We start from the raw sequence: 27,573 nt of genomic DNA on the forward strand, positions 1-27,573 counted from the left end.
ATAAAGATAGTAAATTATTTTTTTCAAGGCAAAGTTTCATGTAGTCGCAGCTGACCTTCGTTATATGCCTAGGAAGATGACCTCTACCTCCCAAGTGCTGGGACTGTGGAGTATATATACTACCTCAGCCAGTTTTATGTTGTGCTGGGGACTGAACTCAGAACTCTGTGTATGCTAGGCAAGCACTTTACAACTGAGCGACATCTCCAACTTAACATTTTTATTATTGTCTACGTCCATTTGTGTGTGTGTGTGTGTGTGTGTGTGTGTGTGTGTGTGAGAGAGAGAGAGAGAGAGAGAGGTCTCAGTGTGTCCCAAAATTAAATGACTATTTTAAACATACAAAACGAGATCAAGCGCTGGGCGGTGGTGGCACACGCCTTTAGTCCCAGCACTTGGGAGGCAGAGGCAGGCAAATCTCTGTGATTCGAGGCCAGCCTGGGCTACAGAGTTTGTTTCAGGAAAGGCGCAAAGCTACACAGAGAAGCCCTGTATAGAAAACAAACAAACAAACAAACAAACAAACAAACAAACAAACAAACAAACAAAACCCCCTAGAGATCAACATACAAGTTTTACAGCTTTTCCAAACACACTTCATTCTGTTCTTTTTATTTTTCTTTTCTTTGCCAAGGAATCTTTAAAAAACTACTTTAAAGAAAGATTTATTATATTTTTAATTAATTTTGTGTATGTCTCTTCCATTATGTATGTGTCTCTGTGTAGATATGTGCACAGGGATGTGGGTACCCTCGGTCCAGAAGAGGGTGTTGGATCCCTGGAGCTTGGAGTTTGCAGGCAGTTGTGAGCTGCTTGACATGGATGCTGGGGGCAGAACCCCAGTCCTCGGATAGAGCAGCTGTGCTCATAACCCCCAAGCCACCTCCCTGGCCTCTTAAAGCACTTTTTGTTTGTTTTGTTTTTGCTATGTAGAACATGCTGGTTTGGATCTCACAGAGACACCCCCCCCCCCCCCCCGGCCTCTGCCTCCCCCGTACTGGGAATAAGGGTGTGCGCCACCACATCTGGCTTAAATGACTTGGAAAGTTTTAAAATATAACTTGGATTTATTTATTCACACATTTACATGTGAGGGTTGGTAGCAGACACCTTTACCAACCGAGCCATCTTGCCAGTCCATCCCAAGACTGTTAAGACAAACACAAAAATCATACCATTTTACTCCCTCAGCCTATGGACATTGAAGTAGGAACGTTTTCTTTTGAAGCCATAACATCATTATCGACTCTAATGCACAATAAATACTTGCTAATATAAAGCAATTTATTAAAAAAATCAACTTTTTGTCCCCCAAATGTGAGCTGTTCTTCCTTCTTACAGCAGGATCTGAGTAAGATGTGCCTTTTGCTGTCTAGTGTTTGTCTCAATTATTTCTTTACCTCCTGACTTCATCTGCGTGTTCAGTGTGGTCTTTTCCTTTTACAATTTCACATGTGTATACAGTGGATTTTGGTTAGATTCACCTGCATCACTCTTACTTGCCCCCTGAACTCCTTATTTTCCCACCTAGTCCCTGGGCTACGTTCATATCATTTTTATTTTTTTGTGACCCACTGAATCTGATGCTCATGGTTGCAGTGGCCCTGCCGTATCCAGAAGACTGCTTCACACTACTCCCCTGCACTTCAGCTCTTACATTCTTCCCACCTCTCCTCTCCTGAAGTTTCCTTGGCCCTGGGGGCAAATGATATAGATGTCCAATATAATTATTTTTTAATTAAAGTAATATTTTAATTATTTTTTTTGAGAATTTCATGCAATGTATTTTGATCATATTCACCCTTCTCCCCCAGCTTCTTCCAGGGACACCCCTATCTCCTTATCCACTCAACTTTGTGTCCTTTTAAAAAAAATCCATTGAGTCCAATTTGTGTTGCCCAAGTACTCTTGGGAAATGGGCATCCCCAGGTTGGTTGACCTCCTAGGGGTCGCACCCCCAAAGAAAACTGACTTTCCCTCTGCCATCAATTGCCGGTTGTTCCTCAGCCAGGAGTGGGACTTCCTTTTGTTTCCTGCTCCATGCTGGCATTTTGTCTGGCCCCCGTTTGTGCGAATCTTGTGCATCTTATCACAATCACTGTGAGTTCATTTACCAACTGCCTGATTGTCACTGAAAGACCAGTTTCCCTGTGGTCATCGCCAGTCCAGATCCAAACCATGCTCCAGATCCACAAGAATAAAAACGCATGGTACTGGCATAAAACAGACACACTGTTCACTGGAGGAGAATTGAGCACATGCACATAAATCCACATTTGCACAGTCATGTGATTTTATTTTGTTTTTTATTTTTATTTTATTTTTTGAGCTGAGGATCGAACCCAGGGCCTTGCACTTGCTAGGTAAGTGCTCTACCACTGAGCTAAATCCCCAACCCTTATTCTATTTTTTAACAAAGAGGCCAACAATGCACATCACCAGCAAAGCTAGCATCTACAACAAATGGTGCTGATCAACCAGACTGCTGCATGCAGAAGGATGGAAATGGATCCTTATTTCTGATCCTGCACTAAACTCAACATCAAATGGATCAAGAATGTCAATATAGGACCAACATAGTTTTTAATTAATTAGCTTACGATATTAACCTTCTTTTATAGCATTTTCATACATACTTATTTTCGGTTGCCTCCCTATCTCCATTTCTAATCCCACGTAAACCCTTCCGCCCTCCAGTATTCTTCCTGTCCTTTCACATCCCATGGGTTCCATTACCCTCATCCTCCTCTCCCTTAACGCCTCCTCTCTCTTCTCATGGTGCCCTCTGTTCTGTCCTCTCCACACACACCCTCCCGTCAGAAATGAGATCCTGTTAGAAATCAGAAGCTAGGACCCACAGTTGGTCTCTGAGTCTGCACTAACTCACTTAGTACAGTAGTTTCCAGTTTCCTCCATTTTCAGACAGATTCATTTCCAAATGAGAGAGAACTGACTTGGGAGACTGAACTGATGAAGTTAAACATGTTCTTTTGTTGCCAATGGCCTGATTTCTTCCCTGTCCCGGTTTTAAAAGAGTAGGGTTGTGCTTTGGCGGGAGAATAGCAATGACTGACCCAGAGAGAAACAGGAAGAGGAAGAAGAGCTAGCTTGGCTAGAAATAGAAACATTTTGGAGATCAGGAAATAATAGGGAGAAGGAATGAACTCTACTTAGAAATTCTTCTCCAGTCATTCACTCCTAAGCTGTGAATGCCTAGGTGAGTGTATCAGAGACAAACTAGCAAATAACAAGGACAAACCAAACCAAACCAAACAACTTGGAAAGAAACATAAGTAGCTTTCTAATACCTTACAGAGTAGCCACCTCTCCACCCTCACCCCCCACCCCAAGACAGGGTTTCTCTGTGTTACAGTTCTGGTTGTCCTGGAACTCCAGACTAGACCATGCTGGCCTCGAACTCACAGAGATCTGCTTGCCTTTGCCTCTCAACTGCTGGGATTAAAGGTGTGCAAGACCACTGCCGCTTGGCATTGCACCACATTATCTTTTTTCTTTTCTTCTTCTTCTTCTTCTTCTTCTTCTTCTTCTTCTTCTTCTTCTTCTTCTTCTTCTTCTTCTTCTTCTTCTTCTTCTTCTTCTCCTCCTCCTCCTCCTCCTCCTCCTCCTCCTCCTCCTCCTCCTCCTCCTCCTCCTCTTCTTTCTTCTTCTTTTCTGGAGCTTACCCAGGGCCTTGCATTTGCTAGGCAAGCTCGCTCTACCGGTGGGCGAAATTCCCACCCCTAGTCCCCACTTTTGGAGGACTTGCTTGGTGGGCGGTCCTCATTTCTCCTTTGTCACCATTTGAGAGGCATTATTAATTACTATTCTAACTTTGAAAGTCATGAATTGAGCCCCAGAGAGGCCATATGCTCTGTGGATCATCACACATCTGGGAGCCGAGCTGCGGTCACAGACCCCTGCCTGCTTTCTCACCACTAACCCCTCCCCTTTCAGGAGATATCCAGAGCACTGTCACTTACGACCTGGCTTTAGACCCTGGCAGCACACTTGTCCGTGCCATCTTTGAGGAGACCAAGAACAACACACGCAGGAGCACCCGGGTCTTTGGATTGACACAGAAATGTGAAACCCTGAAGCTGCAGTTACCGGTGAGCAGGGAAATGGTAGAACTCCCGGCTGAGGATGGGGTGGCCTTGGGCAGCTGAAGAAGACAGATCCCCCAATTCCCACTCTCTCTTAGAACTGCGTGGAGGAGTCAGCGAATCCCATCTTCCTGCGCCTCAACTATACGCTGATGGGGGAGCCCTTGCGCACCTCTAGGGACCTCCGGCCAGTTCTGGCTGTAGATGCTCAGAGGTTCTTCACAGCTATGGTGAGACCTGGAGTTGGGGCCTTGCGGGAGCAGAGACTAGAACAGAAGGAGCTTGCTGAAGCACTTTTATTTTATGGAATTTCATTTAAACATTGTATCTTATTGCTCCACTGAATCTTTCCCATTCCTTTCCTTTGGGTCACATTCCGTCCCCAGCTTCCCTTTGAGAAGAATTGTGGTAATGACGGCATTTGCCAGGATGATCTCGGCATCACCATGAGTTTCATGGGGTGAGTTTCTTTCTGTGATTGCTTCGCTCAAACCTGAACCAATGTGTTCCTGGTCTCCGAGGGAGCTCAGCCTTCCTCGGAGATATATGTGTGCTACAAGGATCCTAGTGCCTGCTCTGGTCACGTTCCTGTTTAAGGACCTGCAGCCTTTCCTATCAAAGCAGACTTGCTGCAGGGATGCCCTGGATGCCTCATGGTCTTGTTATTGTCACAGCCAGGACACCCTGGTGGTGGGAGACCCTCGGGACTTCAACGTGAGTGTGACTGTGAGAAATGACGGTGAAGACTCCTACGGGACCCGGGCTACCATCTACTACCCATCTGGCTTGTCTTACCGGAAGGTGTCAGTGAACAAGGTCGCCAACTCCTCTTCAGTATCTGGGCTCTGCTTCCCTCACCCGCTATGGCTGGCAGTTGACAGTACATTTGCCTGTCTTGGTTCCAGAATCCGCTTACCCAGAAGTCTTGGCGGGTGAACTCTGAGCCCATCTCTTCCACTGAAGGATACCGGGCTCTGAAGAGTACCACCTGGAGCATAAACCACCCCATCTTCCCTGCTAACTCCGAGGTGAGCCCCAGCCCCTGCTGGCCTCCTGTGCAGCAGCTGTGTGCTAGTGTTTTAGGGGGCCCTCTTCCTCCTATCACGCTTCTCTGTCCTGAGAAAGAGGTGGCCCCTTTCTACAAACGAGCTTTACTGAGGCCTAAAAACATCCCATAAACTCAGCCGTTGTGGACACTTCAGGGGCTTTTGAGTATCCTCAGAGTTTTGCATCTCTCACTCCGATCAATCTGAGACCTTGCTAAGAGCCCCTGGGGGCTCCTAATCGACCGTCTCTGAGGATTCGCCTCTCCTGATGTCTCCCATCCATAGACGCGGACAGCATGGTCCTCTGTGATTGGCTTCTTTCAATGAGCATCACATTTTCAAGGATCACTTGCCTGTCAGTTCTTGTCTTTTTATTTCTGAACATTATTTTATTATGTGGGCAAATCATGTTTTGGTTTAATCCCTTTAGTGGTTAGTGAACAATTGTGCTGTTTTTTCTTTCCTTTTTTTTTTTTTTTTTTGGTTTTTGAGATCTTCACTATTTTAAATCACTGCCTCGGTTCTCCAACTCTAGGTCACCCTGACTATCACATTTGATGTGGACTCTGATGCTCCCCTGGGGAACAAACTGCTCCTCAAGGTCAATGTGACCAGGTACCTGTTCCCACATTCCACGGTCACCCTTCCTTCTGAGGCCCAGCCAGGAGGAATCATTTTCTTCTCTCTACCGGTTCTCTGTTTTGATGACCCATTCATGTAACAAACACTGAGCACCCACCCATGCCCGGCAATGTCTCAAGTGTTGGGGGGACAGTGGCAGATAAGACAGTGGTAGTTGCTGTCCTCACGGATGTTCAGTGGCACAGATAGGCAAGGTGATTACAGCATAGTATAAAGTAAACGATCAGGTGGTAGTCGTGGCGGGGGCGCCCAGTGTTCTGAGAAGGTTCCAGAAGAAAACATATCCAGGTTGCGAGTAAGCCAAGCAAAGGCATCAAGGTAGAAGGAAGCATGCGCCAGGCCAAACCTGGGCCTTGGAGGTGTCTGGGCATGCTCCCGAAGAGCTTACGCAGGGCCCGTGAGATGGGTCAGTCAGTGAAGCCTGATGACCTGTGTTCCACCTCCGCAACCTCTATAAAGCTGGAAGGAGAGGGCGGACTCTACGGACTGTCCTCTGCCCTGTAATGTGCTGTGGTGTGTATGACCCCACCCACCACCTACGACGAATACAAACAGAGACTGCTGAGGGGCACACCTGGTGAGCCCGCCAGAGCCTGACAGCCCAGGTTCAGTCTCTGGAAGCCACAGGGCGAAGGAGCGAGCCAGTTCCCGTCAGTTGTTTTCTGACCTCCAAGTGTGCACGGTGGTGTGTACACCCCCCCCCCACATGCACACACACACACACACACACACACACTGTGGAAAAAGGAAAAGGAAAAGAATAGCTTCAGCGTATGGTGCAGGACGTAGAGAGTTGGTGGAATGGGGTACGGCTGTGGCACTGGATGGCTGAGGGGTGCTGTCGGGGAGTTCTCAGTTTAGACTGTAGGAGAAACATGGTTGTGTTTACTTGCATATTAGAAAGGTCACTCTCCAGGAGGGTGAGGCGAGGCCTGGGGAAGGGAGCAGCCGGAAGGCTGCTGTAGCTGCTGGACTAAGCAGGGCCTGGCAAAGCAGAGGTGGAGAGAAGTGTGGGGCTAAGGATGTGGGGATAATAGACATGGAGACAGATGGATCAGAGAGTGAGGGAAGGGGAGATGGAAAGGCTCATTCTCAGTTCTTAGAGCTGGCTAAGGACCTGCTTTCCTTTTAGTGAGAACAACATGTCCAGGACCCACAAAACGGAGTTTCAGCTGGAACTGCCTGTGAAGTATGCCATCTACGTGGTGGTCACCAGGTGACTCTCCTGCTCTCCCCCCATCCGTCAGGCTGCACACAGCCAGCTTTGTGCTTGTGTTCATGAGCTGCCTTGTGTTGTGTGTATGCACATGTGCCTGCATGGAGGAGTGATGTGTGTGTGTGCCCAAACCCACACAGTGTCTGACAGACATTGACCCCCAGGGCTACATTGTCACCTCCCTATTCTCTGTGTGTTAAGTTCAAGCAGGACACCTTCATGTTCTGTAACCCACTGGCTACTCCTTTTTCTTTTAGTGATGAGAGTTCTACCAAATATCTCAACTTCACGGCTTCAGAGATGACCAGTCAGGTCATACAACATCAGTACCAGGTGAGGAGCAGGAGAAGCCTGGGTCCTGAGGGATGCTGGGAGGGAAACTGATGTGAAGAGAAGGCAGGAAGCAGTTGTAGGAATCATGAATACTGTGCTTCCTGTGTGTCAGGCACAGGTCTAAGTTTGCTCCACACCCCAATATATGCACACACACACACACACACACACACACACACACACACAAACTTGCACACATACACATACTATATATGCACTCACACATAGATGCACATGCACATGCAAATATGTATGCATATATACACACATACACACACACACACAAACTTGCACACATACACATACTATACATGCACTCACACATAGATGCACATGCACACACATACATGCATATATACATACATACACAGATGCACATGCATACACACTCACACACGTATGTACATATGCACTCATGTAGCTAGAGTTTTCCTGCCTTGCCCACAGTCAGGACAAATCTCTGTCACCTGCCAGTCCCACAGCTACTCAGACCTAACCAAGTAAACACAGAGACTTATATTGCTTACAAACTGTATGGCCATGGCAGGCTTCTTGCTAACTGTTCTTATAGCTTAAATTAATCCATTTCCATAAATCTATACCTTGCCATGTGGCTCATGGCTTACCAGCATCTTCACATGCTGCTTGTCATGGCGGTAGCTGGCAGTGACTCCCTCTGCCTTCCTGTTCTCTCAATTCTCTCCTCTCTGTTAGTCCTGCCTATACTTCCTGTCTGGCTACTGGCCAATCAGTGTTTTATTTATTGACCAATCAGCAACACATTTGACATACAGACCATCCCACAGCACACTCACACACATATGCACTCACACACAGATGCACACATGTGCACCCCCCCCCCCCCCACACACATACCCTCTATCAGGACCCTGAACACTCTTGCTGTCCTTTGTTTGCAGATGGAGAAACTAAATCAGAGAGACATGAACTATGTCTAAATTCTCACAACTGGCAAGTGGCAGGGCTAGAACTTAAGACGGGCCAGTCTGGCTCAAGTGTGTGTGTGCTGTCTGTTTACATGCTCCCATTTCCCTGAAGCGCAGGACACTGAGGCCTTATTCAGTGATCCTGGGCTGCAGGAAGTGAGGAGCCAATGCTGAGGGCTAGCCTTGGCTAGCTGAGGGCTAGCCGCGCCACAAGGCTACAGCCCTCACCACTTCCTTTCTGACATAGTTCAACAACCTGGGCCAGAGGAGCCCCCCCATCAGTGTGGTCTTCTGGATCCCTGTCCAGCTCAACAAGGTGACCATATGGGATCAGCCCCAGGTCATCTTCTCCCAGGTGAGTCCAGCTGGGTCCCCAAAGTCCAGGTTTTTCCGAAGATCTGTTTCCCGCCTTTTCCGACTGTCCCTTGGGCCCAGGCTGTTGCCCTTCTGGGTGGGACCAGAGACCTCATTTCCCTCTTCTTGGTATCTGTCTTTCCCCAGAATCTCTCAAGTGCCTGTCACACTGAGCAGAGACCCCCCTCTCGCTCCCAGTTCCGGGATGAACTTGAGAAGACCCCGGTGCTGGTAAGGACGTGGTGGACTCCATCTCGAGGCCACATGCACAGGCATCATGGTCCGTCCCAGTCTTATTTAATCTGTCTCTTTGGCCCTCTCGTCTAGAACTGCTCTGTGGCAGTCTGTAAGAGAATCCAGTGTGACCTCCCATCCTTCAACACTCAGGAAATGTTCAATGTCACCCTCAAGGGCAAACTGTCATTTGACTGGTATATCAAGGTATGCTGTGTTTTGAGGCTCTCTGGGTATAGCTCTAATGGTCCAGAGCCCAGGCCTGGCTCCCATTCTGCTCTCTCCACAGACTTCTCATGACCACCTCCTGCTTGTGAGCACCGCTGAGATCCTGTTTAATGATTCTGTGTTTGCCCTTCTTCCAGGGCAGGAGATGTTTGTCAAGTCCAAGGTACCCATCTCAGGCCTGGTGGGGTTGGGTGGCGGTGGGGATGCCGGAGGGAGCGGGAGGCTGGAAGGTAGATCTCATCTCGATCTTGGTGAGAGAAGCAGGTGGGAAGAGAAGTGAGGCCTGAAGTTGGTGCTGTGGATTGTAGGGAGGGGGTAGCCCTTGAGTTCAGGGAACTCTCCAGAAGTTTGGGGTATATTTTCCCTGCTGTATCTCCTTTCTCTTCTTCCTCCCCTAGATGGAGACCAAAGTGGAGCCGTATGAAGTTCACAACCCTGTACCACTGATTGTGGGCAGCTCCATTGGGGGGCTGGTGCTCCTGGCCATTATCACTGCTGTCCTGTACAAGGTACTCCTTGATTTGGTCTCTTCCTGTCCCCTCCCCTGTAGATGTAATGGTCTTATTAAATAAGAAACACAGAGCCAAATGCAGAGTTAAAAGCCCAAGAGGTCAGAGCAGTAGCTGAGAGCTGAGACCAAGACCACTGTCTTACCCTTCGCTGTCGTCCTTCCCCTGAGAAAGAGACCTACTTCCTGTGTGTCTGTCTTTTTATTGACTTTCTGTTCTGCCTTCTCATTGTTTGTAAACCCAACCACATGACCTCCTCATCACTGCCTGTCCATAAAGACCTCCAGGTCTTCTATGGTTGGTATTGAGATTAAAGGTGTGTGTCTCCATGCTGGCTGTATCCTTGATCTGCCTGTCATGTGATCAGGATTAAGGGCGTGCGCTACCACTGCCAGACTTCTGATAAATGGCTTGCTATTAGCTCTGACCCCCAGGCACTTTTATTTATTAACATACAAATAAAATCACATTTCAGCACAAATAAAATACCACCATACTCCCCCCTCCTCAGCAGCTCCATTATCGGGTTGACTCTCAGTATTGCTGCTAGCTGTATGACTTTGGGCCAGTCGGAGGCTCGCAACAGCTCAGTTTCTTCCGTTGCAAAACGATACTATTAACGGCCATGTTACAAAGAAAATGAACTTTGTAGAGCGACTGGGATGGCCCCTGGCTTACAGTGACCACTATGTAAGGAGGGATTCTCCTGGTGTCTCATAGCTCTTTCCTGGCCCCAGCACGGATGCTGTTTCTCCCCTGACTGACTCTCCCCAGGTCCTGTCTATTCTCCACCCTGTCACTCTTTGTTGTCTGTCTCTCTCCTGTCCTGTCTGATGTTGACCTGCAGCCGTGGATCGGGTGGCCTTACCCTCTGTCTTTACCCTGACAGCTGGGCTTCTTCAAGCGGCAATACAAGGACATGATGAGTGAAGCTGCTCCCCAGGAAGCGCCCCCACCGCAGTAATGGCCCTTTCTCCATGGAGTGACCTCCCCAGCAGGCAGGTCTGGTCAGATCAACACCCAGGTCCCGAGGCTGATGGACAGATATGTCCTCGAGAAGACTGTTGCAGTGATGTCTTATACAGGAATGGCTTGGTGTGTGTGTGTGTGTGTGTGTGTGTGTGTGTGTGTGTGTGTGTGTGTGTGTGTGTGTGTGTGAGCAATGCCTTGAAAGCATCCTCTTGGAGGGAAAGGAGTTTCTTGGGTTTCCTACTGTGTGAGGGCAGACACTAATGGACCCTTCTCTGGGCAAGGTGACAGGACCCTTGTGGGTAAGCATAGTGAAAAGTTGTGGCTGTCTTCTCTGAAGGAAGTAATATTTCCTTTCATGGATGAGCTGCAGACTTGTCTAGGTACCGAGAATACAAGAGAAGCTGGACATGGAATAGAGAATGGGTGACCCAACAAAAATGTCCGACGAAGAATGAGAAGTCTCCCAGGACTGGAGAGATGGCTCAGTGGTTAAGAGCACTGGTTGCTCTTGCAGAAGACCTGGGTTCAATTCCCAGCCCCCACACAACCACCTATAACTCCATTCCCAGGAAATCTGAGAAATCTGCCACTACTTAGTCATTCATTATTAATTTAAATATTTTAATTGATTAACCTGTCCACGGTACAAAAAAATCAAAAGACACTCAAGAATGTGTGGTGAAAGGCTGGGGTGCATCTCATGGCAGAGCACTTGTCTGGTATTTGCAAGGCCTTGGGCTCATCTTTTAACACTGAAAGCCAAGGCAAAGCAAAACAAACCAACCTCAAAAGTGTATGGTGAAAAGACTCCCTCCTTAGGGGCATTCAAAGCTTCATGGTTGGCATCTACTTCAGAAAGGTTGTAGGTATGTGTGCACACACTCACACTCACACTCACACACACACACACACACTCACACTCACACACACAGTTTTAAACAGCTGGTGACATAAGTTTTTACTATTATGCATCTTGTCTTTTTATTAATATGCTCAAACAATTTTATAATATATAAAATGCTGTAGCTGCGGAGTGCTCCCCTGGATGACTGTATTGTAATGTATTTAATCCGTTTCCTCTGGATATATCATCTCCAACCTCTTGCTATTACAAACAATGCTGAATTAATAAATTGTATATATCTAATTTTTACAAATGTAGAAGAGTAATTTATTGATATATTTATAGACATTTGCTTTCTATTTGAAGGGATCCCAAGATAAAAATTTTAGAGGAGCTGGGATGTGGTGGCATATGCCTTTAATCCCAGCACTTGGGAGGCAGAGGCAGGCAGATTTCTGTGAGTTTGAGGCCAGCCTAGTCTACAAAGCGAGTTCCAGGACAGCCAGAGCTGTTACACAGAGAAACCCTGTCTTGAAAAACAAAACAAAACAAAACAAAAAATTAGAGAGGAATATGAGTTTGGTGGTGCACACTTAACAATCCTTTCTACTCAGAAAAGCAGCAGCAACAAGATTGTGGGTTCAAAGTTAGCCTGGGCTACAGAGTGAGTTCAAGGCTAGCCCAAGTAACTTACCAAGACCTTTCTTAACAAAATAAATGGACAGAAATGGGACTATAGCTTAGTGGTTGGGCACTTGCTGATCATGCACAAGGCCCTAGACTTTATCCTCAGCACCACTCCCTGAAGAATTCAAGTGAGAGAGGCATCCCACAAAATACCTCCAGCTGGAGGGAATTACCTGGGGAATGGAAGGCAGATGTCAACCAATGGGCATGCCCTGTGATTCTCCTGGGAGACAGTGAATAACACACACCTGAGTATCATCCAGGGGCAGAAGGAGCTGTGCATGCATCATTTTCCATATGGTTATCAATTGAGGATATATAATACACACACACACACACACACACACACACACACACACACACACACACACACACAACTGGAGGTGGAGCTTTCTGTCCCATATGCCCAATTACACTTGGTAGTTGCTTCCCAAATTACCACTCAGAGGCTTATATTAATTATAAATTATGAGCCGGTAGCTCAGGCTTATTACTAGTAAGCTCTTACATTTAAATGAACTCATATTTCTTATCTATGCTTTGCCACATGGTTGGTGGCTTGTTCCCTCATGTTCTACATGTCTTGCTTCCTCAGTGGCTGGCATCTCCTGACTCCACCCTTCTCCTTCCCAGCATTCTCAGTTTGGCTTTCTTGCCTAACTTTCTGCCCAGCTACTGGCCTGTCAGCTTTTTATTAACCAATGAGAGTCATACATATTCAAAGTATAGAAAAGGATTGTTACGCACACACACACACACACACACACACACACACACACACACACACACACACACAGAGTGTTAACCCCTTGACTCTTCTGGCCTGCAATGAATGTGAGTGGAGTAGAATCTGGTGGCTGGAACTAGAGGTGCTGCCAGTTGGAAGCCTGAAGGAAGGGCACAGCTCCTAAGAGACCTGTGGGGATATGGCTGAGGCATTGCCAGCACTGTCTAGCAAGAACGCACACAGGAAAGTTTGATGGCCACTTCTAGATGGCTCTCCATCCTCAAGGGGAACCCCAGTTCCCATCTCCTGCACCTTTGTGAATGCAGTGACCTTAGCCTTAGTCTCGAAAGCATCCTCTCTGATTTTACACTACGCTGGCTAAGTAAGTGGTTGCCACTTCCTATTCATTAATGTTTAAATTTCATTTATGGCTCCTGCCTCATCCTCCCAAGTAGTTGCAGCTGTGAATGCAAGCCATCTTGTCCAAATTGGCTGAAATTTTTTTTGGTATAAAAGAAAAATGCTGTGGATGTCACTCTATATAAATAAAACACTGATGGCCAGTGACCAGGCAGGAAGTATAGGCGGGACAAAAAGAGAGGAGAATTGGGGAAACAGGAAGAAGGAGGAGAGACATGACCAGACACTGCCAGGACAAGCAACATGTAAAGATGCCAGTAAGCCACAAGCCATGTGGCAAGGTATAGATTTATAGAAATGGATTAATTTAAGATATAAGAACAGTTAGCAAGAAGTCTGCCATGGTCATACAGTTTATAAGTAATATAAGCGTCTGAGTGATTATTTTATACGTGGATTGTGGGACTGCGGGGCTTGGTGGAACCTGGAGAGAAGCTCTCCAGCAACAGAAAAATATGAATTTTATAATGTTCATTGAGATACAAAAAGAAAGTCATGGGCTGGGTACCTGTTTCACCTGTTCCTGATGTGGTCGGAAGGGAGGGGCTTACTTCTTCCTGGGGAGATAGGGAGGCAAAGAAAGTTGTGGTTGGTGTATACTTTGAGTGTGTCTTCATTAGTTGACTTGCCAGGTACTAAGAGATGGAAACAGTCTTGCTATGGCATCCTGATGTGGGGCCTTTGGAAGGTGATTAGCATTAGATAAGGTCATCAGGGTAGAGTTCCTCAGTGGAATCCTGGTGGCTTCTTAAAAAGAGGGAGAGTTTTTTGGTGCAGACCCAGGTCTTCTAGTTCATTCATTACTGTCTCCAGACTCACTCTTATATTGTCGGACTTTGTTTGGACCGCTAGTCCCCAAATAATGACACAGAGACTTCTCATTAATTATGAATGTTTGGCCTTAGGCTTGTTCCCAATTAGCTCTTATAACTTAAATTAACCTGTTTATATTAATCTACATTCTGCCACATGGTTCATTATCTCTCCTCCATATCATCATCCAACTTGCTCCATGTCTCTCTGGTGACATGTCTCCCATGTGCCTCAGATTCTTCCCTGACTTCCTCTCTCCAGAAGTCTCTCCTGTCCTCTCTTGCCTAGCTATTGGCCATTCAGCTCTTTATTAAACCAACCAGAAGGTGCCTTTGCAGAGCCGTATCTGCACAGTGTATGAAAAGATCATCCCACAAACACGTAGTCCTACCGTAGTCTGCCTGTATGAGCCCTCCTCCCACCACACCTTGATTCTTGAGATGCTGCCACCTGGAGTGGACCCATGGTCCCCCTAACTCGACCACTGTCCCTCTCAGTCTCTCTTCCTATCCCAGCCCCATCCCTTTGTGTCACCCACCAACCCACAGCCACCACACTTGCTTAGGATCCAAACTGGGCAACAGCGACCAAAGAACAGAAGACCCACACAACAAAGATGAGACCAGGTATCTACACCAAGAAACACTTCAAACCTCCTAACTCCAGATGCCCAGTGCAAAAACACAAACATGAACATCCAAGACAATACTCCTCCTCCAGAAGCCCGTGATCCTACTGTAGTAGGTCCCGAGGAAAGCAATTTAGCTGAAGCACAAGACAACTGCTGAGAGATTTTTGCTGGCGGGTAGAGGTCACAGTCTCCCATAGCCTGGCAGCTTTCTCTGAGCTCCACAACGTGGAAACCTGCTCCCTCCCCAACAAGGCTTCCTGCTCTCTACCTGCCCTTATCTGGAGGATGTCCCTGGGCCTGGTGGACTGACCTTATATGAAAGCTGTCTCTAAACAAGATGCCTGTCTCTAAAACCAGATGCCTGACTTATCTTTAGCTGGAACCCTGATAGAAATCCCTGCTAGAAGGCTCCCTTGCTGGACATACTAGGAGCTTTATGATAGGAGCATGTCTCTTAATGCAAACCAGGTGATGTCCCTGCTCCTGTCCCCAGCCTTTAAAGTGGAGTTGTAACACTTAACTGTCACTTAGCGTGGGACCCTGCTCACTTGTTTTGGCTCCCTCCCCTCTCGAGGACCTTCACTGAGGATCCTGAGGAAGAAGCTTGGAGCAAACTGCAGTCACTTAAAGCAGCAACTATGTGTCTGTTCAAGGACCTTAAGAGGATGTGAGTGAATATCTTAATGAAGTGTGTGAAAACTCAGTTAAATGAAACAATGAAAACATGCCACGATAAGAAAGTATAATTTGACAAAGAAACAGAATCACTATACAAAACCCAAACTGAAATAAAGCTGGAAATGAAAACGTCAAACAAAAACCTCAGAGGTAAGTCTCACCAACAGAGTACAAAACATGGACGAGAGAACATCAGGCATTTAAGACAAGGAAGAAAAAATGGACACCTCATTTAAAAAATATTAAATTGAAAAATATTCAGGCACAAAACATCCAGGAAATCTGGGACACTATGAAAAGACCAAATCTACACCTAAGAGAGATAGAGGAAAGAGGAGAAACCCATGTCAAAGACACAGAATATTTTTCTAAGAGAAAATCGTAGGAGAACATTTTCCCAACCTAAAGAGGGAGTGTCCGTCAAGGCACAAGAAGGCTATGGAATACCAATTAGGACCAGAAAAAATAACCCCATGACGCATAATAAAACACCACACATATAGAACAAAGGAAGACTATTAAAAACTGTGAGGGAAAAAGACCAAGTCACATGGCAGGCCCATTAGAATAACATCTTACTTTGACCACATATTAGGACATAAAACAAGTCTCAACAGATATTAAAAATTTGAAATAAAATGGTGCCTTGTATCTGACCATCATATTAGTAACATAAGAATGCACCTGAAAGCTCTAGAATAACGAAAAGAAAAAACACAAAATTTTGTGTTTTGATTTGAAATATAATCAAACTCAGGGCTGATATCAATAAATGGAAACAAAAAAATACAAAGAATCAAGGAAACAAAGTTAGTTCTTTGAGAAAATAAACAAGACTGACAGACCTTTAGCCAAATTAACCAAAAGATGCAGAGGGAAGATCCACATCCATAAAACTAGGGATAAAAGGAGGCATTACAACAGATGTGGAGGAGGAAATCTGGCACATCATAAGGACATACTTTAAAAACTGGTATCCCACCAACTTGGAAAATCTGAAAGAAATATATGAAGTTCTCGATGTATACAATCTACCAAAGTTAGTTCAAGATCAATTAAGCAATTTAAACACATAACCCCTTATAAAATATAAGCTGTGATTAAAATCTCTCAATTTAAAAAAAAGTCCAGGGCCAGATGGATCCAGTGCAAGATTCTACCAGATTTCAAGGGAGAGTTAATGGCAATGCTATGCAGATTAGTCTGCAAAATAGAAGCTTCAAGAACACTTCCTAACTATTTTTACAAAATCATTATTGCCCTGAAACCAAAACTGCACAAAGGCCCGACAAAAAGGAAATTATAGACCAATATCCCTATGAACACAGATTTTTCTCTCTCTCTCTCTCTTTTTTTTCTGGAGCTGAGGACCAAACCCAGGGCCCACTGAGCTAAATCTCCAACCCCACAGATTTTTTTTAGGGGGGGGCTGCCCTGGAACTCACTTTGTAGACCTTGAACTCACAGAGATCTGCCTGCCTCTGCCTCCTGAGTGCTGGGATCAAAGGTGTGTGCCACCACTGCCTGGCTGCAAAAATTCTTTTTTTTTTTTTTTTTTTAAGAAAAATTTCCACTCATTCTACATATCAACCACAGATCCTCCTCCCATCTCTCCTCCCACTCCCTCCAGCTTCACTCCCAACCCACCCACCATCCCCTCCTCCAAAAGGGCAAGGGGTCCCATGGGGAGTCAGCAAAGCCTGGTGCACTTAGGTGAGATAGGACCAAACACCTCCCTGCTGCATCAAGGCTGAGCAAGTCGTCCCACCACAGGTAATGGGCTCCAGAAAACCAGCTCATGCACCAGGAATAGATCCTGATCCCACTGCCAGGGGCCCCTCAAACAGACCTGAATCCAAGAACATGTCAAAAGGATGATCATGTCCACCATAATCAAGTAAGTTTCATCTCAGAGATTCAGGGGTGGTTCAGCATACATAAATCCACCACCTAAACACATTGAAAGGCAAAAACCACATGATCATCTCACTGGATGCAGAAAAGGCCTTTAATAAAATCCAACACCCCTTCATGATAAAAGTTCTGGCAAGACTAGGGACACAAGGAACATACCTCAGCTCAACAAAGGCAATTTACAGGAAGCCCACAGCGGACATCCACTTAAATGGAGAAAAACTCAAAGCATTTCTACTAAAATCAGGAAGAAGACAATGTTGTCCACTCTCTCCATACCTATTCGGTATAGTACTTGAAGTCTTAGCTAGAGCAGTAAGACAACTAAAGGAGATCAAGGGGATGTAAATAGGGGAGGAAGAAGTCAAGTATCTTATTTGCAGATGATATGGTTTTATACATAAAAGACCCAAAAAACTCTACCAGGAAACTTCTCTAGCTGATAATACTTTCAGCAAAGTAGCTGGACACAAAATTAACACACAATACTCAATAGCCCTTCTATATACAAATGAAAAATAGACTGAAAAAGAAATCAGGAAAGTAGTACCTTTCACAATAGCCTTAAAAAACAACAACAAAAAAAAAACAAACAAACAAACAAAAAACCTTGGGGTAACTCTAACCAAGTAAGTGAAAGGCTTGTATAATAAAAATGTTAAGACATTGAAGAAAGAGATTGAAGAAGATACCAGAAGGTGGGAGCTCTCCCAGGCTCATGGACTGGTAGAGTTAATAGTGTGACAATGGCCATCCCACCAAAAGCAATCTATAGATTCAGTGCAATCCCCATCAAAAGTCTAACACAATTCTTCACAGAAATTGAAAGGACAATTTTCAGTTTCATGTAGAAAAACAAAAATAAAAAGAAAAAGAAAAACAAATTCCCAGGATAGTTACAGCAATCCTGAATAATAAAAGAGCTGCTGGAGGTATCACCATCTCCAATTTCAAGTTGGACTACAGAGCTATAGTAATAAAAGCAGCACGGGATTCGCATAAAAACAGATATGTTGATCAATGGAAATGAAGAACCAGATGTAAGCTACACATCTGTGAACTCATTAATTTTTTTAAACAAAGAAGCCATAATTGGAGAAAAGATAGCATTTTCAACAAATGGTGCTGGTCAAATTGAATGGTTATGTGTGGAAGAATGTAAGTAGACCCATATTTATCACCCTGCACAAGACTCCAAGTGGACCAAGGAACAGAGTGGATACCCTGAATCTGATAGAAGAGGGGTGGGGGGACAAGCTTGTGTTCATTGGCACAGGAGAAGATTTTCTCAACAGGATACTGATAGCATAGGCCCTAAGATCAACAATTAATGGGACCTCACGAAACTTAAAAGCTTTGGAATGGCAAAGGACACCACCATTCGGGCAAAGTGGCTGGCCACAGAACTGGAAAAGTTCTTTTACAGTTATACATCTGACAGCAGGCAGTGTCTAAAATATATGAATAACTAAAAAACTGTATATCAAGAAAACAAATAATCCAATTTAAAAACGGAAAGCAGACTAAGAAGAGAATTCTCAAAAGATAAAACACAAATGCCTGAGAAACATCTAGAGAAATTTTCAATGTCTTTTACCACCAGGGAAGTGCGAATTAAAAACTACTACGAGATTTCATCTTATCCCAGTCAGAATGGGCAAGATCAATAAAGTGAACGACAGTTCGTGCTGATGGAGATGCCGGGAAGGGACACTCCTCCATGCTGGTGGAGATGCAGGGACAGGACACTCCTCCATGCTGGTGGAGATGCCGGGAAGGGACACTCCTCCATGCTGATGGAGATGGAGGGAAGGGACACTCCTCCATGCTGATGGAGATGGAGGGAAGGGACACTCCTCCATGCTGGTGGAGATGCAGGGACGGGACACTCCTCCATGCTGATGGAGATGCAGGGACGGGGCACTCCTCCATGCTGGTGGAGATGCCAGGAAGGGACATTCCTCCATGCTGGTGGAGATGCAGGGACGGGACACTCCTCCATGCTGGTGGAGATGCAGGGACAGGACACTCCTCCATGCTGGTGGAGATGCAGGGACGGGGCACTCCTCCATGCTGATGGAGATGCAGGGACGGGGCACTCCTCCATGCTGGTGGAGATGGAGGGAAGGGACACTCCTCCATGCTGGTGGAGATGGAGGGAAGGGACACTCCTCCATGCTGGTGGAGATGCCAGGAAGGGACATTCCTCCATGCTGGTGGAGATGCAGGGACGGGACACTCCTCCATGCTGGTGGAGATGCAGGGACAGGACACTCCTCCATGCTGATGGAGATGGAGGGAAGGGACACTCCTCCATGCTGATGGGAACTTGTGCATCCACTATGGAAATCGGCGTGGGGCTTCCTCAGGATCTGGGACTAGATCTACCTAGAGACCCAGCTATACCACTCTGGGGCATATACTCAAAGGATTCTACACCTTACTGTAGAGATACTTGCTTATTCATGTTCATTGCTGCTTTATTCAGAATAGTCAGAAGCTGAAAACAGCCTAGGTGTTTATCAACTGATAAATGGATAATGAAAATGAGGTACGTTTTCACAATTGAATATTAGTCAGCTGTTAAAAAAATGAAATTGTGTAATTTGCTGGTTCATGGATGGAGCTAGAAAAAAATTATCCCGAATGAGGTAACTCAGACCCCAAAAGACAAATATTGTTAGTTTTCTTTTTTATAAAATAAAATGAATGTTAGCCTTTAAGTCTTTGCTATGCATGTTACAATTCATATAACCACAAAGGTTAGGTACTTCGTAAGGGCTAGGGGAGGTGAGATCTCCCAAGGAAGGGAACACAGAATAGGTTATTATGGAGAGTCACTGGAATGGAAGGATTACATGGGGGGGGGGCGGGAAGGGTAAGGGAAAGAATATGGGTGAGGGACAGCTAACATTAAGAGCTGTTTGAGGTGCCACATGGAAACCTACAAGTGTAGACACTTCCTACAATATCTACATATGTGAAAACTACCTAAATGGAATCACCAAACAATGTGGGAGACAACGCCCCAAGTAGAACGTTTTCACCACTAAGTGAAATCAGTGACAGGAACGGGTTACGTCTATCTGAGTCATTGGTCTTAGTTAGGTCTTTTTTTATTGCTGTGAAGAGACACCATGACCATGGCAACTCTTATGAATAAAAACATTTAATTGAGGTGGCTCACTTACTGTTCAGAGGTTCAGTCCATTACCATCAGGATGGGGAGCATGGCGGCATGCAGGCAGATGTGGTGCTAGAACTGAGAGTCCTGCATCTTGACTCAGAGGCCACAGGAAGTCAACCGGCTGTCATACTGAGTGAAGCTTAAGAAAAGAGACCTCAAAGCCCGCCCCCACAGTGACACACTTCCTCCAACAAGGCCACACCTCCTAGTAGTGCCCCTCCCTTTGGGACCATTTTCCTTCAAACCACCACAGGTACCAAGGAGACCCCAAGATATCTCAGGCTTTTGGTAAGGTTTCTCTCCACAAACTGGTGGGTAAGCTCTGCTGTTGAAAGCAATATTTACATATCTCATCCAACAAGAGGTTGAGCTGGTGCCTAACTGGAGGCTTCATTCCTATTGGCTAGAGTTCATGGTACTAGAAGGTACTCTGTGTGCTGCAGAAGAAAAGTAATCATCAACTCAGCGACAAACCCTGAAACCTACAAAGGTCATCTGTCTACAAGATGTGCTGGTGTAATGGTAGCACAAATGTTCTGGGAGTAACCAACCACTGGTTTTTTCCACCAACCACTCTTTCATTAGATTTAAGACACACTCCATTAGATGGAATCCATACCTGATACTTCCATGGTAGCCAAGAACCTGAGACTGGATAGGCCACGGATCTAGGGAAAAACCAAATACTAGTGTTCTGCTAAAGGAACAGAGCGACAAAATGGCTTGGAATGACCTTCTGCTCTACCCATAGATCAGTTTCTCACTTAACCGTCATCAGAGAAACTTCTTCTTGCAGTATATGGGGACTAACACGAAGACTCATAACTAGACATGTAGGGTAAAAGGTCCGAGCCCACTTCTGGGTATGAAAACCTTCAAAACCCACCAGTACCTGAGCACAAAAATCCACCAATCCCCGGGCACAAAATACCACCAGTCTCTGAGCACAAATCCCACCTATCCCCAGGCTTGGCTTGAAATCTCACCAATCCCCATCTTGAAAAATCTCCATCCTAGAAAACTCCCCCAAGAAAGTCTGTACAAGCTTGTCTCCTGCTCAGTTCCCCACTGCTTCTTGTCAGAGCAGAGGCGGCCACTCTCTTGTGTCTCTCTTTTAACTTAACCTGTTTCTATTCATCTACGTTTTGCCTCAAGGCTTGTTACCTTTCTTTCATCCTGTATGTCCTACTTTCCTCCTTCTCTGTGTCTGGGTGGCTGGTTCCTGGTGTCTTCCTGGCATCTCTTTTCTTTCTTTTCCCAAGCCTAAATTCCTCCTCCTACTTACTCTCCCTGCCCGGAAATCCTGCCTATCCCTCTACTGCCTAGCTATTGAATGTTCAGTTTTTTATTAGACCCATCAGGTGACTTAGGCAGGCAAGGTAAATCAGCAACACATCTTTACATAGTTAAACAAATATTCCACAACAAAAACAAATGTAACACATCTTTACATAGTTTTGTTTTGTTTTTTTTGAGACAGGGTTTCTGTGTGTAGTTTTGGAGCCTGTCCTAGAACTAACTCACTCTGTAGACCATGCTGGCCTCGAACTCACAGAGATCCACCTGCCTCTGCCTCCTGAGTGCTGGGATTAAAGGCGTGACCACCACCGTCTGGTAATTTTTGGCTTCTGACTGCCAGGATACCCTTTCCCCTCAGAGCTGTAACACTTACAGAGAATATGCAGTGTGAGATACTCTGGAGAACTCATCTCTAAATGAGATGTCTATCTTCATCAAACAGTCCCCCCGGGAATGAGGAATCTATGCAGAAGAGGAGATGGAAAGATTGTAAGAGCCTGAGGTGATAGATGTCTCCAAGGAAACTGTGTCCTCCAGACACAAAGGGACTGATGTGCACATGAACTCAGAGACTGTGGCAGCACTCAGAGTTCAAGTCAAATGGGTCCCCCATGCCAAGAGAGAGGGAAGTGGACAGGAATTCCCACCCTTAACCCAGAAGCTATCTGCAGCTGATACCTGCATGCAAAAAATATTAACCACCCTTCAGGGTAAGCCCATGCCCAGGGTGGCCAACACAAAATGAACTCAATGATGTTGTTGTAGATGTTTTGTCTCAAGTTGCTTTGCTGGGCTTTTTTTTTTTGGGGGGGGGCAGTCTTATTTGTCTTTTGTTTGTATGTTTTGATTTCCATTGTGGCTGTGTGTGTGTGTGTGTGTGTGTGTGCGCGCGCGCGTGCGCGCGCGCTTAAGATTTTTGTTGTTGTTGTTTGTATTGTTTGGTTTGTTTTTAAAGACAGAAAGAAAAGGCTTGCAGTTGGGTGGGTGGGGAGGTGGGGAAAATCTGGGAGGAGTTGGGGGAGGGGAAAAGCATAATCTAAATATATATGCTCAGCCTGGGAGGAGGGGACTGGACCTGCCTGGACTGAATCTACTAGGTTGAACTCAATCCTCAGGGGAGTCTTTGCCCTGGAGGAGATGGGAATGGGGGGTGGGCTGGGGGGAAGGTGGGGGAGGAAGGGAGGAGGGGGCGCGGGAGGGGGGAGAACAAGGGAATCCGTGGCTGATATGTAAAATTAAATTAAATTATAAAATAAAAAAAAGAAAAAAGAATATTAATCAGTTTACTAAGTCAAAGGGGAGAAATAAGCAAAAACTTAAGCAAAAATTCCTCTTCACAGACAGAGCAGCCACAGCAGAAAAGCCCCATGTTCAGTTAATGATGGATCCTCGGCCTCGGCATGGTACCCACCTTACTGTGTCAGTTTGAAGGAGTTTGGAGTTTCTGTGTTCTTTTTTCACTGATAAATTGTAATTGCACTAGTGTGTTCCAGGAATAAAGAGTGACTAAAATGCAAAAGAAAAAAAATTTTTTCAATAAAAAGAAAATTTAAATCATTTAAAAAAATAAGGAAATTTGCAACTTATTGATTAATTAATAAGAGTTTTAGCCGGGTGGTGGTGGTGGCGGCGGCGGCGGCGGCGGCGGCGGCGGCGGCGGCGGCGGCGGCGGCGGCGCACGCCTTTAATCCCAGCACTCGGGAGGCAGAGCCAGGCGGATCTCTGTGAGTTCGAGGCCAGCCTGGTATACCAAGTGAGTTCCAGGAAAGGTGCAAAGCTACACAGAGAAACCCTGTCTCAAAAAACAAAAAAACAAAAAAAAAAAAAAGAGTTTTAGACACTACATCTACATTAAAAGAAGGTATTAAAAATAGGAAATTAACACTAAACATTTAGAGATTATGTCCGAGCTAAAAATAAATATTGGAAAGTGGAGCTTTTCCCAACTCTTTCCTCTCATCTGTCTCTAGCTTTATACTCTTTCTTTATTTTCCAGTAAATAAAATTCTGAATATAAAAGGAAACAATTACTTTGGCTTGTTTTAGCACAAAACTTAGAAGGCAAAGAGATCCTGTACTACATTTAAAATTTTTACCATAAAAGTGACCCTATGCTGATCAAGAACATGATCTAATGACCTAATTCTGCAGACCAAGCTTTGCTCTTTTTTAATTAAACCTTTCTCACATCTGGAAGGATTAGAGATGTAAAATTTTAATTTGGTTTATTTATTTTTTGCCTGGGTACACCTTGATCTAATTTAATTTTCATATTCTTTCCTAATAACTGTTTTCATGTAATTGTAATTTCTGTATTTGTCTTTTTTTGGGGGTGGGGACAGGGTCTCTCTATGTAGCCCTGGTTGTCCTGGACCTCATTATGTAGACCAGTCTGGTCTCGAAAGCATATAGATCCACTTGCCTCTGGCTCCCAAGTGCTAGGATTAAAAGCATGTGCCACCATATCTAGCTGTTATATGTCATTTTTTTTTGTAATAAGAAAAAACAAAACAAAAAAGAACAATAACAAAAATCTGTGCTCACTTCATTTATACAATATTTATTTATTTTGAATTAAAAATATTTTTCATGTGCATATGGAGTCTAGATGTTGATGCCGTGGTCTTTCTTGATTGCTTTCCACCTTATCTTTTTTTTTTTTTTTAAGATTTATTTATTTATTATGTATACAATGTTCTGCCTGCATGTGTGCCTACAGGCCAGGAGAGGGCCCCAGATCTCATTATGGATGGTTGTGAGCCACCACGTGGTTGCTGGAAATTGAACTCAGGACCCCTGGAAGAGCAGCCAGGGCTCTTAACCACTGAGCCATCTCTCCAGTCCTTTCACCTTATCTATTGAGGTAGGGCCTCTCATTTGAACTCAGAGTTGCTGGTTCAGCTATCCTAGTGATGGAGCGCTGGTCTCCTGAGCACAGGGACACAGGTGGACCATGAGGCCCATCCAGCGCATTGTGGATGCTGGAGACCTGCACTCTGGTCCCTCGGCTTGTACAACAAGCACTTGGCCTTGTTCCGTCTCCCCAGCCGCATTACACACTGTCTCAGTCAGGGTTTCTATCGCTGTGAAGAGACACCGTGACCACAACAACTCTTATAAAGGACAACATTTGCCGGGCGGTGGTGGCGCACGCCTTTAATCCCAGCACTTGGGAGGCAGAGCCAGGTGGATCTCTGTGAGTTTGAGGCTAGCCTGGTCTAGAGTGAGTTCCAGGACAGGCTCTAAAGCTGCACAGAGAAACCCTGTCTCGAAAAATCAAAAAAAAAAAAAAAAAAGAAAGAAAGAAAGAAAGAAAAAGAAAAAGAAAACATTTAATTGGGGCTGGCTTACAGTTTCAGAGTCCATTATCATCATAGTGGGTCATGGTGGCATGCAGGCAGACATGGTGCTGGAGCAGGAGCTGAGGGTTCTACATTTTGATCTGCAGGCAACAGGAAGTGAACTGTTTACCACACTGAGCACAGCTTGAGCAAAAGAGACCTCAGAGTCCACTCCCACAGTGACATACTTTCTTTAACAAGGCCACACCTATTCCAACAAAGCCACACCTCCTAATAGTGCCTCTCTCTTTGGGAGCCCATTTTCTTTTAAACCACCACACACATGAAAGAAAACCAACTTTCGGTGGTGAATGCAGAGACTCATGGGTGCCCAAGATGCAGAACATAAGCAGCTGACATAGGCACAGCCCTAAGAAGATCACTTAGATCACCCCTGGGAAGATCAGGTCACCGTGCAGAAAAGGGGGCGGGAAGCACGCAAGAGCTGGAGAGAGGCTGCAGAACGCCTTTCTCTGGGCTAGAGAAACCACGGCAATTGTTAACGAGCAATCGCAGTTCCATGCACGGGGTCCTATCTGCAAGACTGGCCCTCGCTGCCGTTGGTCAAGGAAGGGGAAGAGGCTCATGGGGCCCCGCCCTTGGCCTAGGTTTGTGTTATTTTCAATCCTGGTTACAGAAGCTTGCTCCGCCCCCCCGCTGCCCCCGCCCACCACCCGTGGGTAGTAGGTAGTGAAGAAATTCGTAACTGGTCATAGCGCTAAGAATAAATGGCGGTTGTGTGCTCAGCCTACAAAGGTCACTTGCATCACCCTCCTCCCACTGAGAGGCTCAAGAAACCGGCAGAAGAGGGAACAGAAAGAACGCAGGAGGTGGAGGGCAGGGGAGAGCGTGCAAAATGCTGTCTTCTGGAACATGAACATGTCTTGCCTTCATGAATTCATAGCTACTCATAGGACTTGTGAGGGCCCATTCCTAGTTGAGAAGTTATTGGTAGTAGATGGCTGCCGAGGGAGGCGGAGTCATTTTTATTTGGGGGCTGTGACTGTTGGTAGGTTGCCCACGATCCCGTGGATGGCCTTCCACCCATGCGAATGTGGGCTGTACTAATTGAATTGAGTGGATTTTTGGAAATGGGACTCTGAAGGTGGGAGAGAGATCTACTGAAGGATGTCCGAGGGAGCTGGAGGGTGACAAAGACAAGAATCTCCCTGGAACCTGCTGGCTAGCCAGTCTAGCTGAATGGGTGAGCTCCGGTTTTTATAGAGACCCTGTCTCAGAAAACAAGGCGGACCCCTTTTGTTTTATTCGGCTAGGCAAAGTGAGACAAATTCAGGGAAGGGAGGTCACAGGGTCCCGTTTGTTAGGCCACCGGTGTAAACGTTTGTGACCTCTCTCTTCTGAAGCCGCCAGTGACTGACTCCTGAAAGCCATGGATCTCAGCTCCCAACTGTCTGAAGACTTCCTTCGCCCCACTGCACACAGACACGGGTAAAGGAGTTTGTCCACCCACCCTGGGCTCTGACCACTCCTCAAGATTTTAAATTCCTCTCCAGGATGTCTGGGTCCCATCTCTTGGCTTCGGCGTGATGGTATAACACCTCTATTGGGTATGTCGTGGGAAGGAAGTCTCTGTTGATCTGTGTGAGTTAGAGTTGTCTTGTCTCTTGGGCCTGGTTCCCTGTGCTTCCTTCCAATGTAGAAAGGGGGTTGGCTGGGGGGTCTGATCATGCTGAGTATGGTGGTGGTGGTAGAAGGGACCTCAACTAGGCAGGAGAGTCAGGATGCTGGACGATCAATGGTAGTTCCCAATTTCTGCTTCAGTTATATGGAATGATGGTCTCTTCAAGTCCTGGTACAGAGGTTCTAAGTCTTGTGCCACAGGCTGGCTGCCCAGGTGTCTGTGTTGTCTGTGTGTGGAACACCCAGGGACAAAAAAGAAGAGAGTCAGAAAAGGTGAAAAGCTTTCTTTTGGGAAGGGTGGGATCCCCAGAGCTGGCAGGCATGCTGTGGACTCTGGGCTGGTCTTTTATAGGCCCCTGGAGTCTCCCCTCTTGATCGCTCTCTTTTCTTCCCCAATTCCCTCCTCCCCTCTCCTGTCTCCTCAGATGGATGATATTTGGCTCCTGGAGATGAATAAAGACAGTGAGATGGCATCCCAGCTCTTTACAGTCTGCTGCTATGTGGGTGTCTTAGTTAGGGTTTTTGCTGTGAAAAGACACCATGATCACCCCAACTCTTTTTTAAAATTAATTAATTAAATTTATTTATTTATTTTACATCCTGACTACAGCTTCCTCTCCCTCCCTCTCCCTCCCTTCCCCCTCCTCCCCTTTGCACCCCTCCACTCACCCCTCCTCTGTATTTCCTCAGAAAGGGACAGGCCTCCCTTGTGTATCACAAAGCATGGCCTATCAAGCTGCCATAAGACCAAGCACCTCCCCTGTATTCAGTCTGGTCAAGGCAATCCAGCCTGAGGAATGGGTTCCC

General features: G+C 45.9%; 1 protein-coding gene across 1 annotated transcript in view; it reads left to right on the plus strand.

Moving 5' to 3' along the window:
• Positions 1–11,741, plus strand: part of Itgam (integrin subunit alpha M) — a 50,381-nt gene extending 38,640 nt beyond the window's left edge. Inside the window, exons 17-30 of the mRNA XM_076553346.1 lie at positions 3,955–4,109; positions 4,202–4,333; positions 4,490–4,563; positions 4,778–4,919; positions 5,009–5,131; positions 5,685–5,764; positions 6,924–7,007; positions 7,265–7,340; positions 8,535–8,642; positions 8,789–8,872; positions 8,969–9,082; positions 9,165–9,266; positions 9,502–9,612; positions 10,502–11,741. Of these exons, the coding sequence (XP_076409461.1) occupies positions 3,955–4,109; positions 4,202–4,333; positions 4,490–4,563; positions 4,778–4,919; positions 5,009–5,131; positions 5,685–5,764; positions 6,924–7,007; positions 7,265–7,340; positions 8,535–8,642; positions 8,789–8,872; positions 8,969–9,082; positions 9,165–9,266; positions 9,502–9,612; positions 10,502–10,576 (1,460 nt within the window). The 3' untranslated portion in view covers positions 10,577–11,741. The remainder of the gene's footprint in view (positions 1–3,954; positions 4,110–4,201; positions 4,334–4,489; positions 4,564–4,777; positions 4,920–5,008; positions 5,132–5,684; positions 5,765–6,923; positions 7,008–7,264; positions 7,341–8,534; positions 8,643–8,788; positions 8,873–8,968; positions 9,083–9,164; positions 9,267–9,501; positions 9,613–10,501) is intronic.
• Positions 11,742–27,573: the final 15,832 nt, after the last annotated feature.

The sequence above is a fragment of the Peromyscus maniculatus genome, chromosome 1 (assembly GCF_049852395.1).
Source record: "Peromyscus maniculatus bairdii isolate BWxNUB_F1_BW_parent chromosome 1, HU_Pman_BW_mat_3.1, whole genome shotgun sequence".
NCBI classification, from domain to species: domain Eukaryota; kingdom Metazoa; phylum Chordata; class Mammalia; order Rodentia; family Cricetidae; genus Peromyscus; species Peromyscus maniculatus.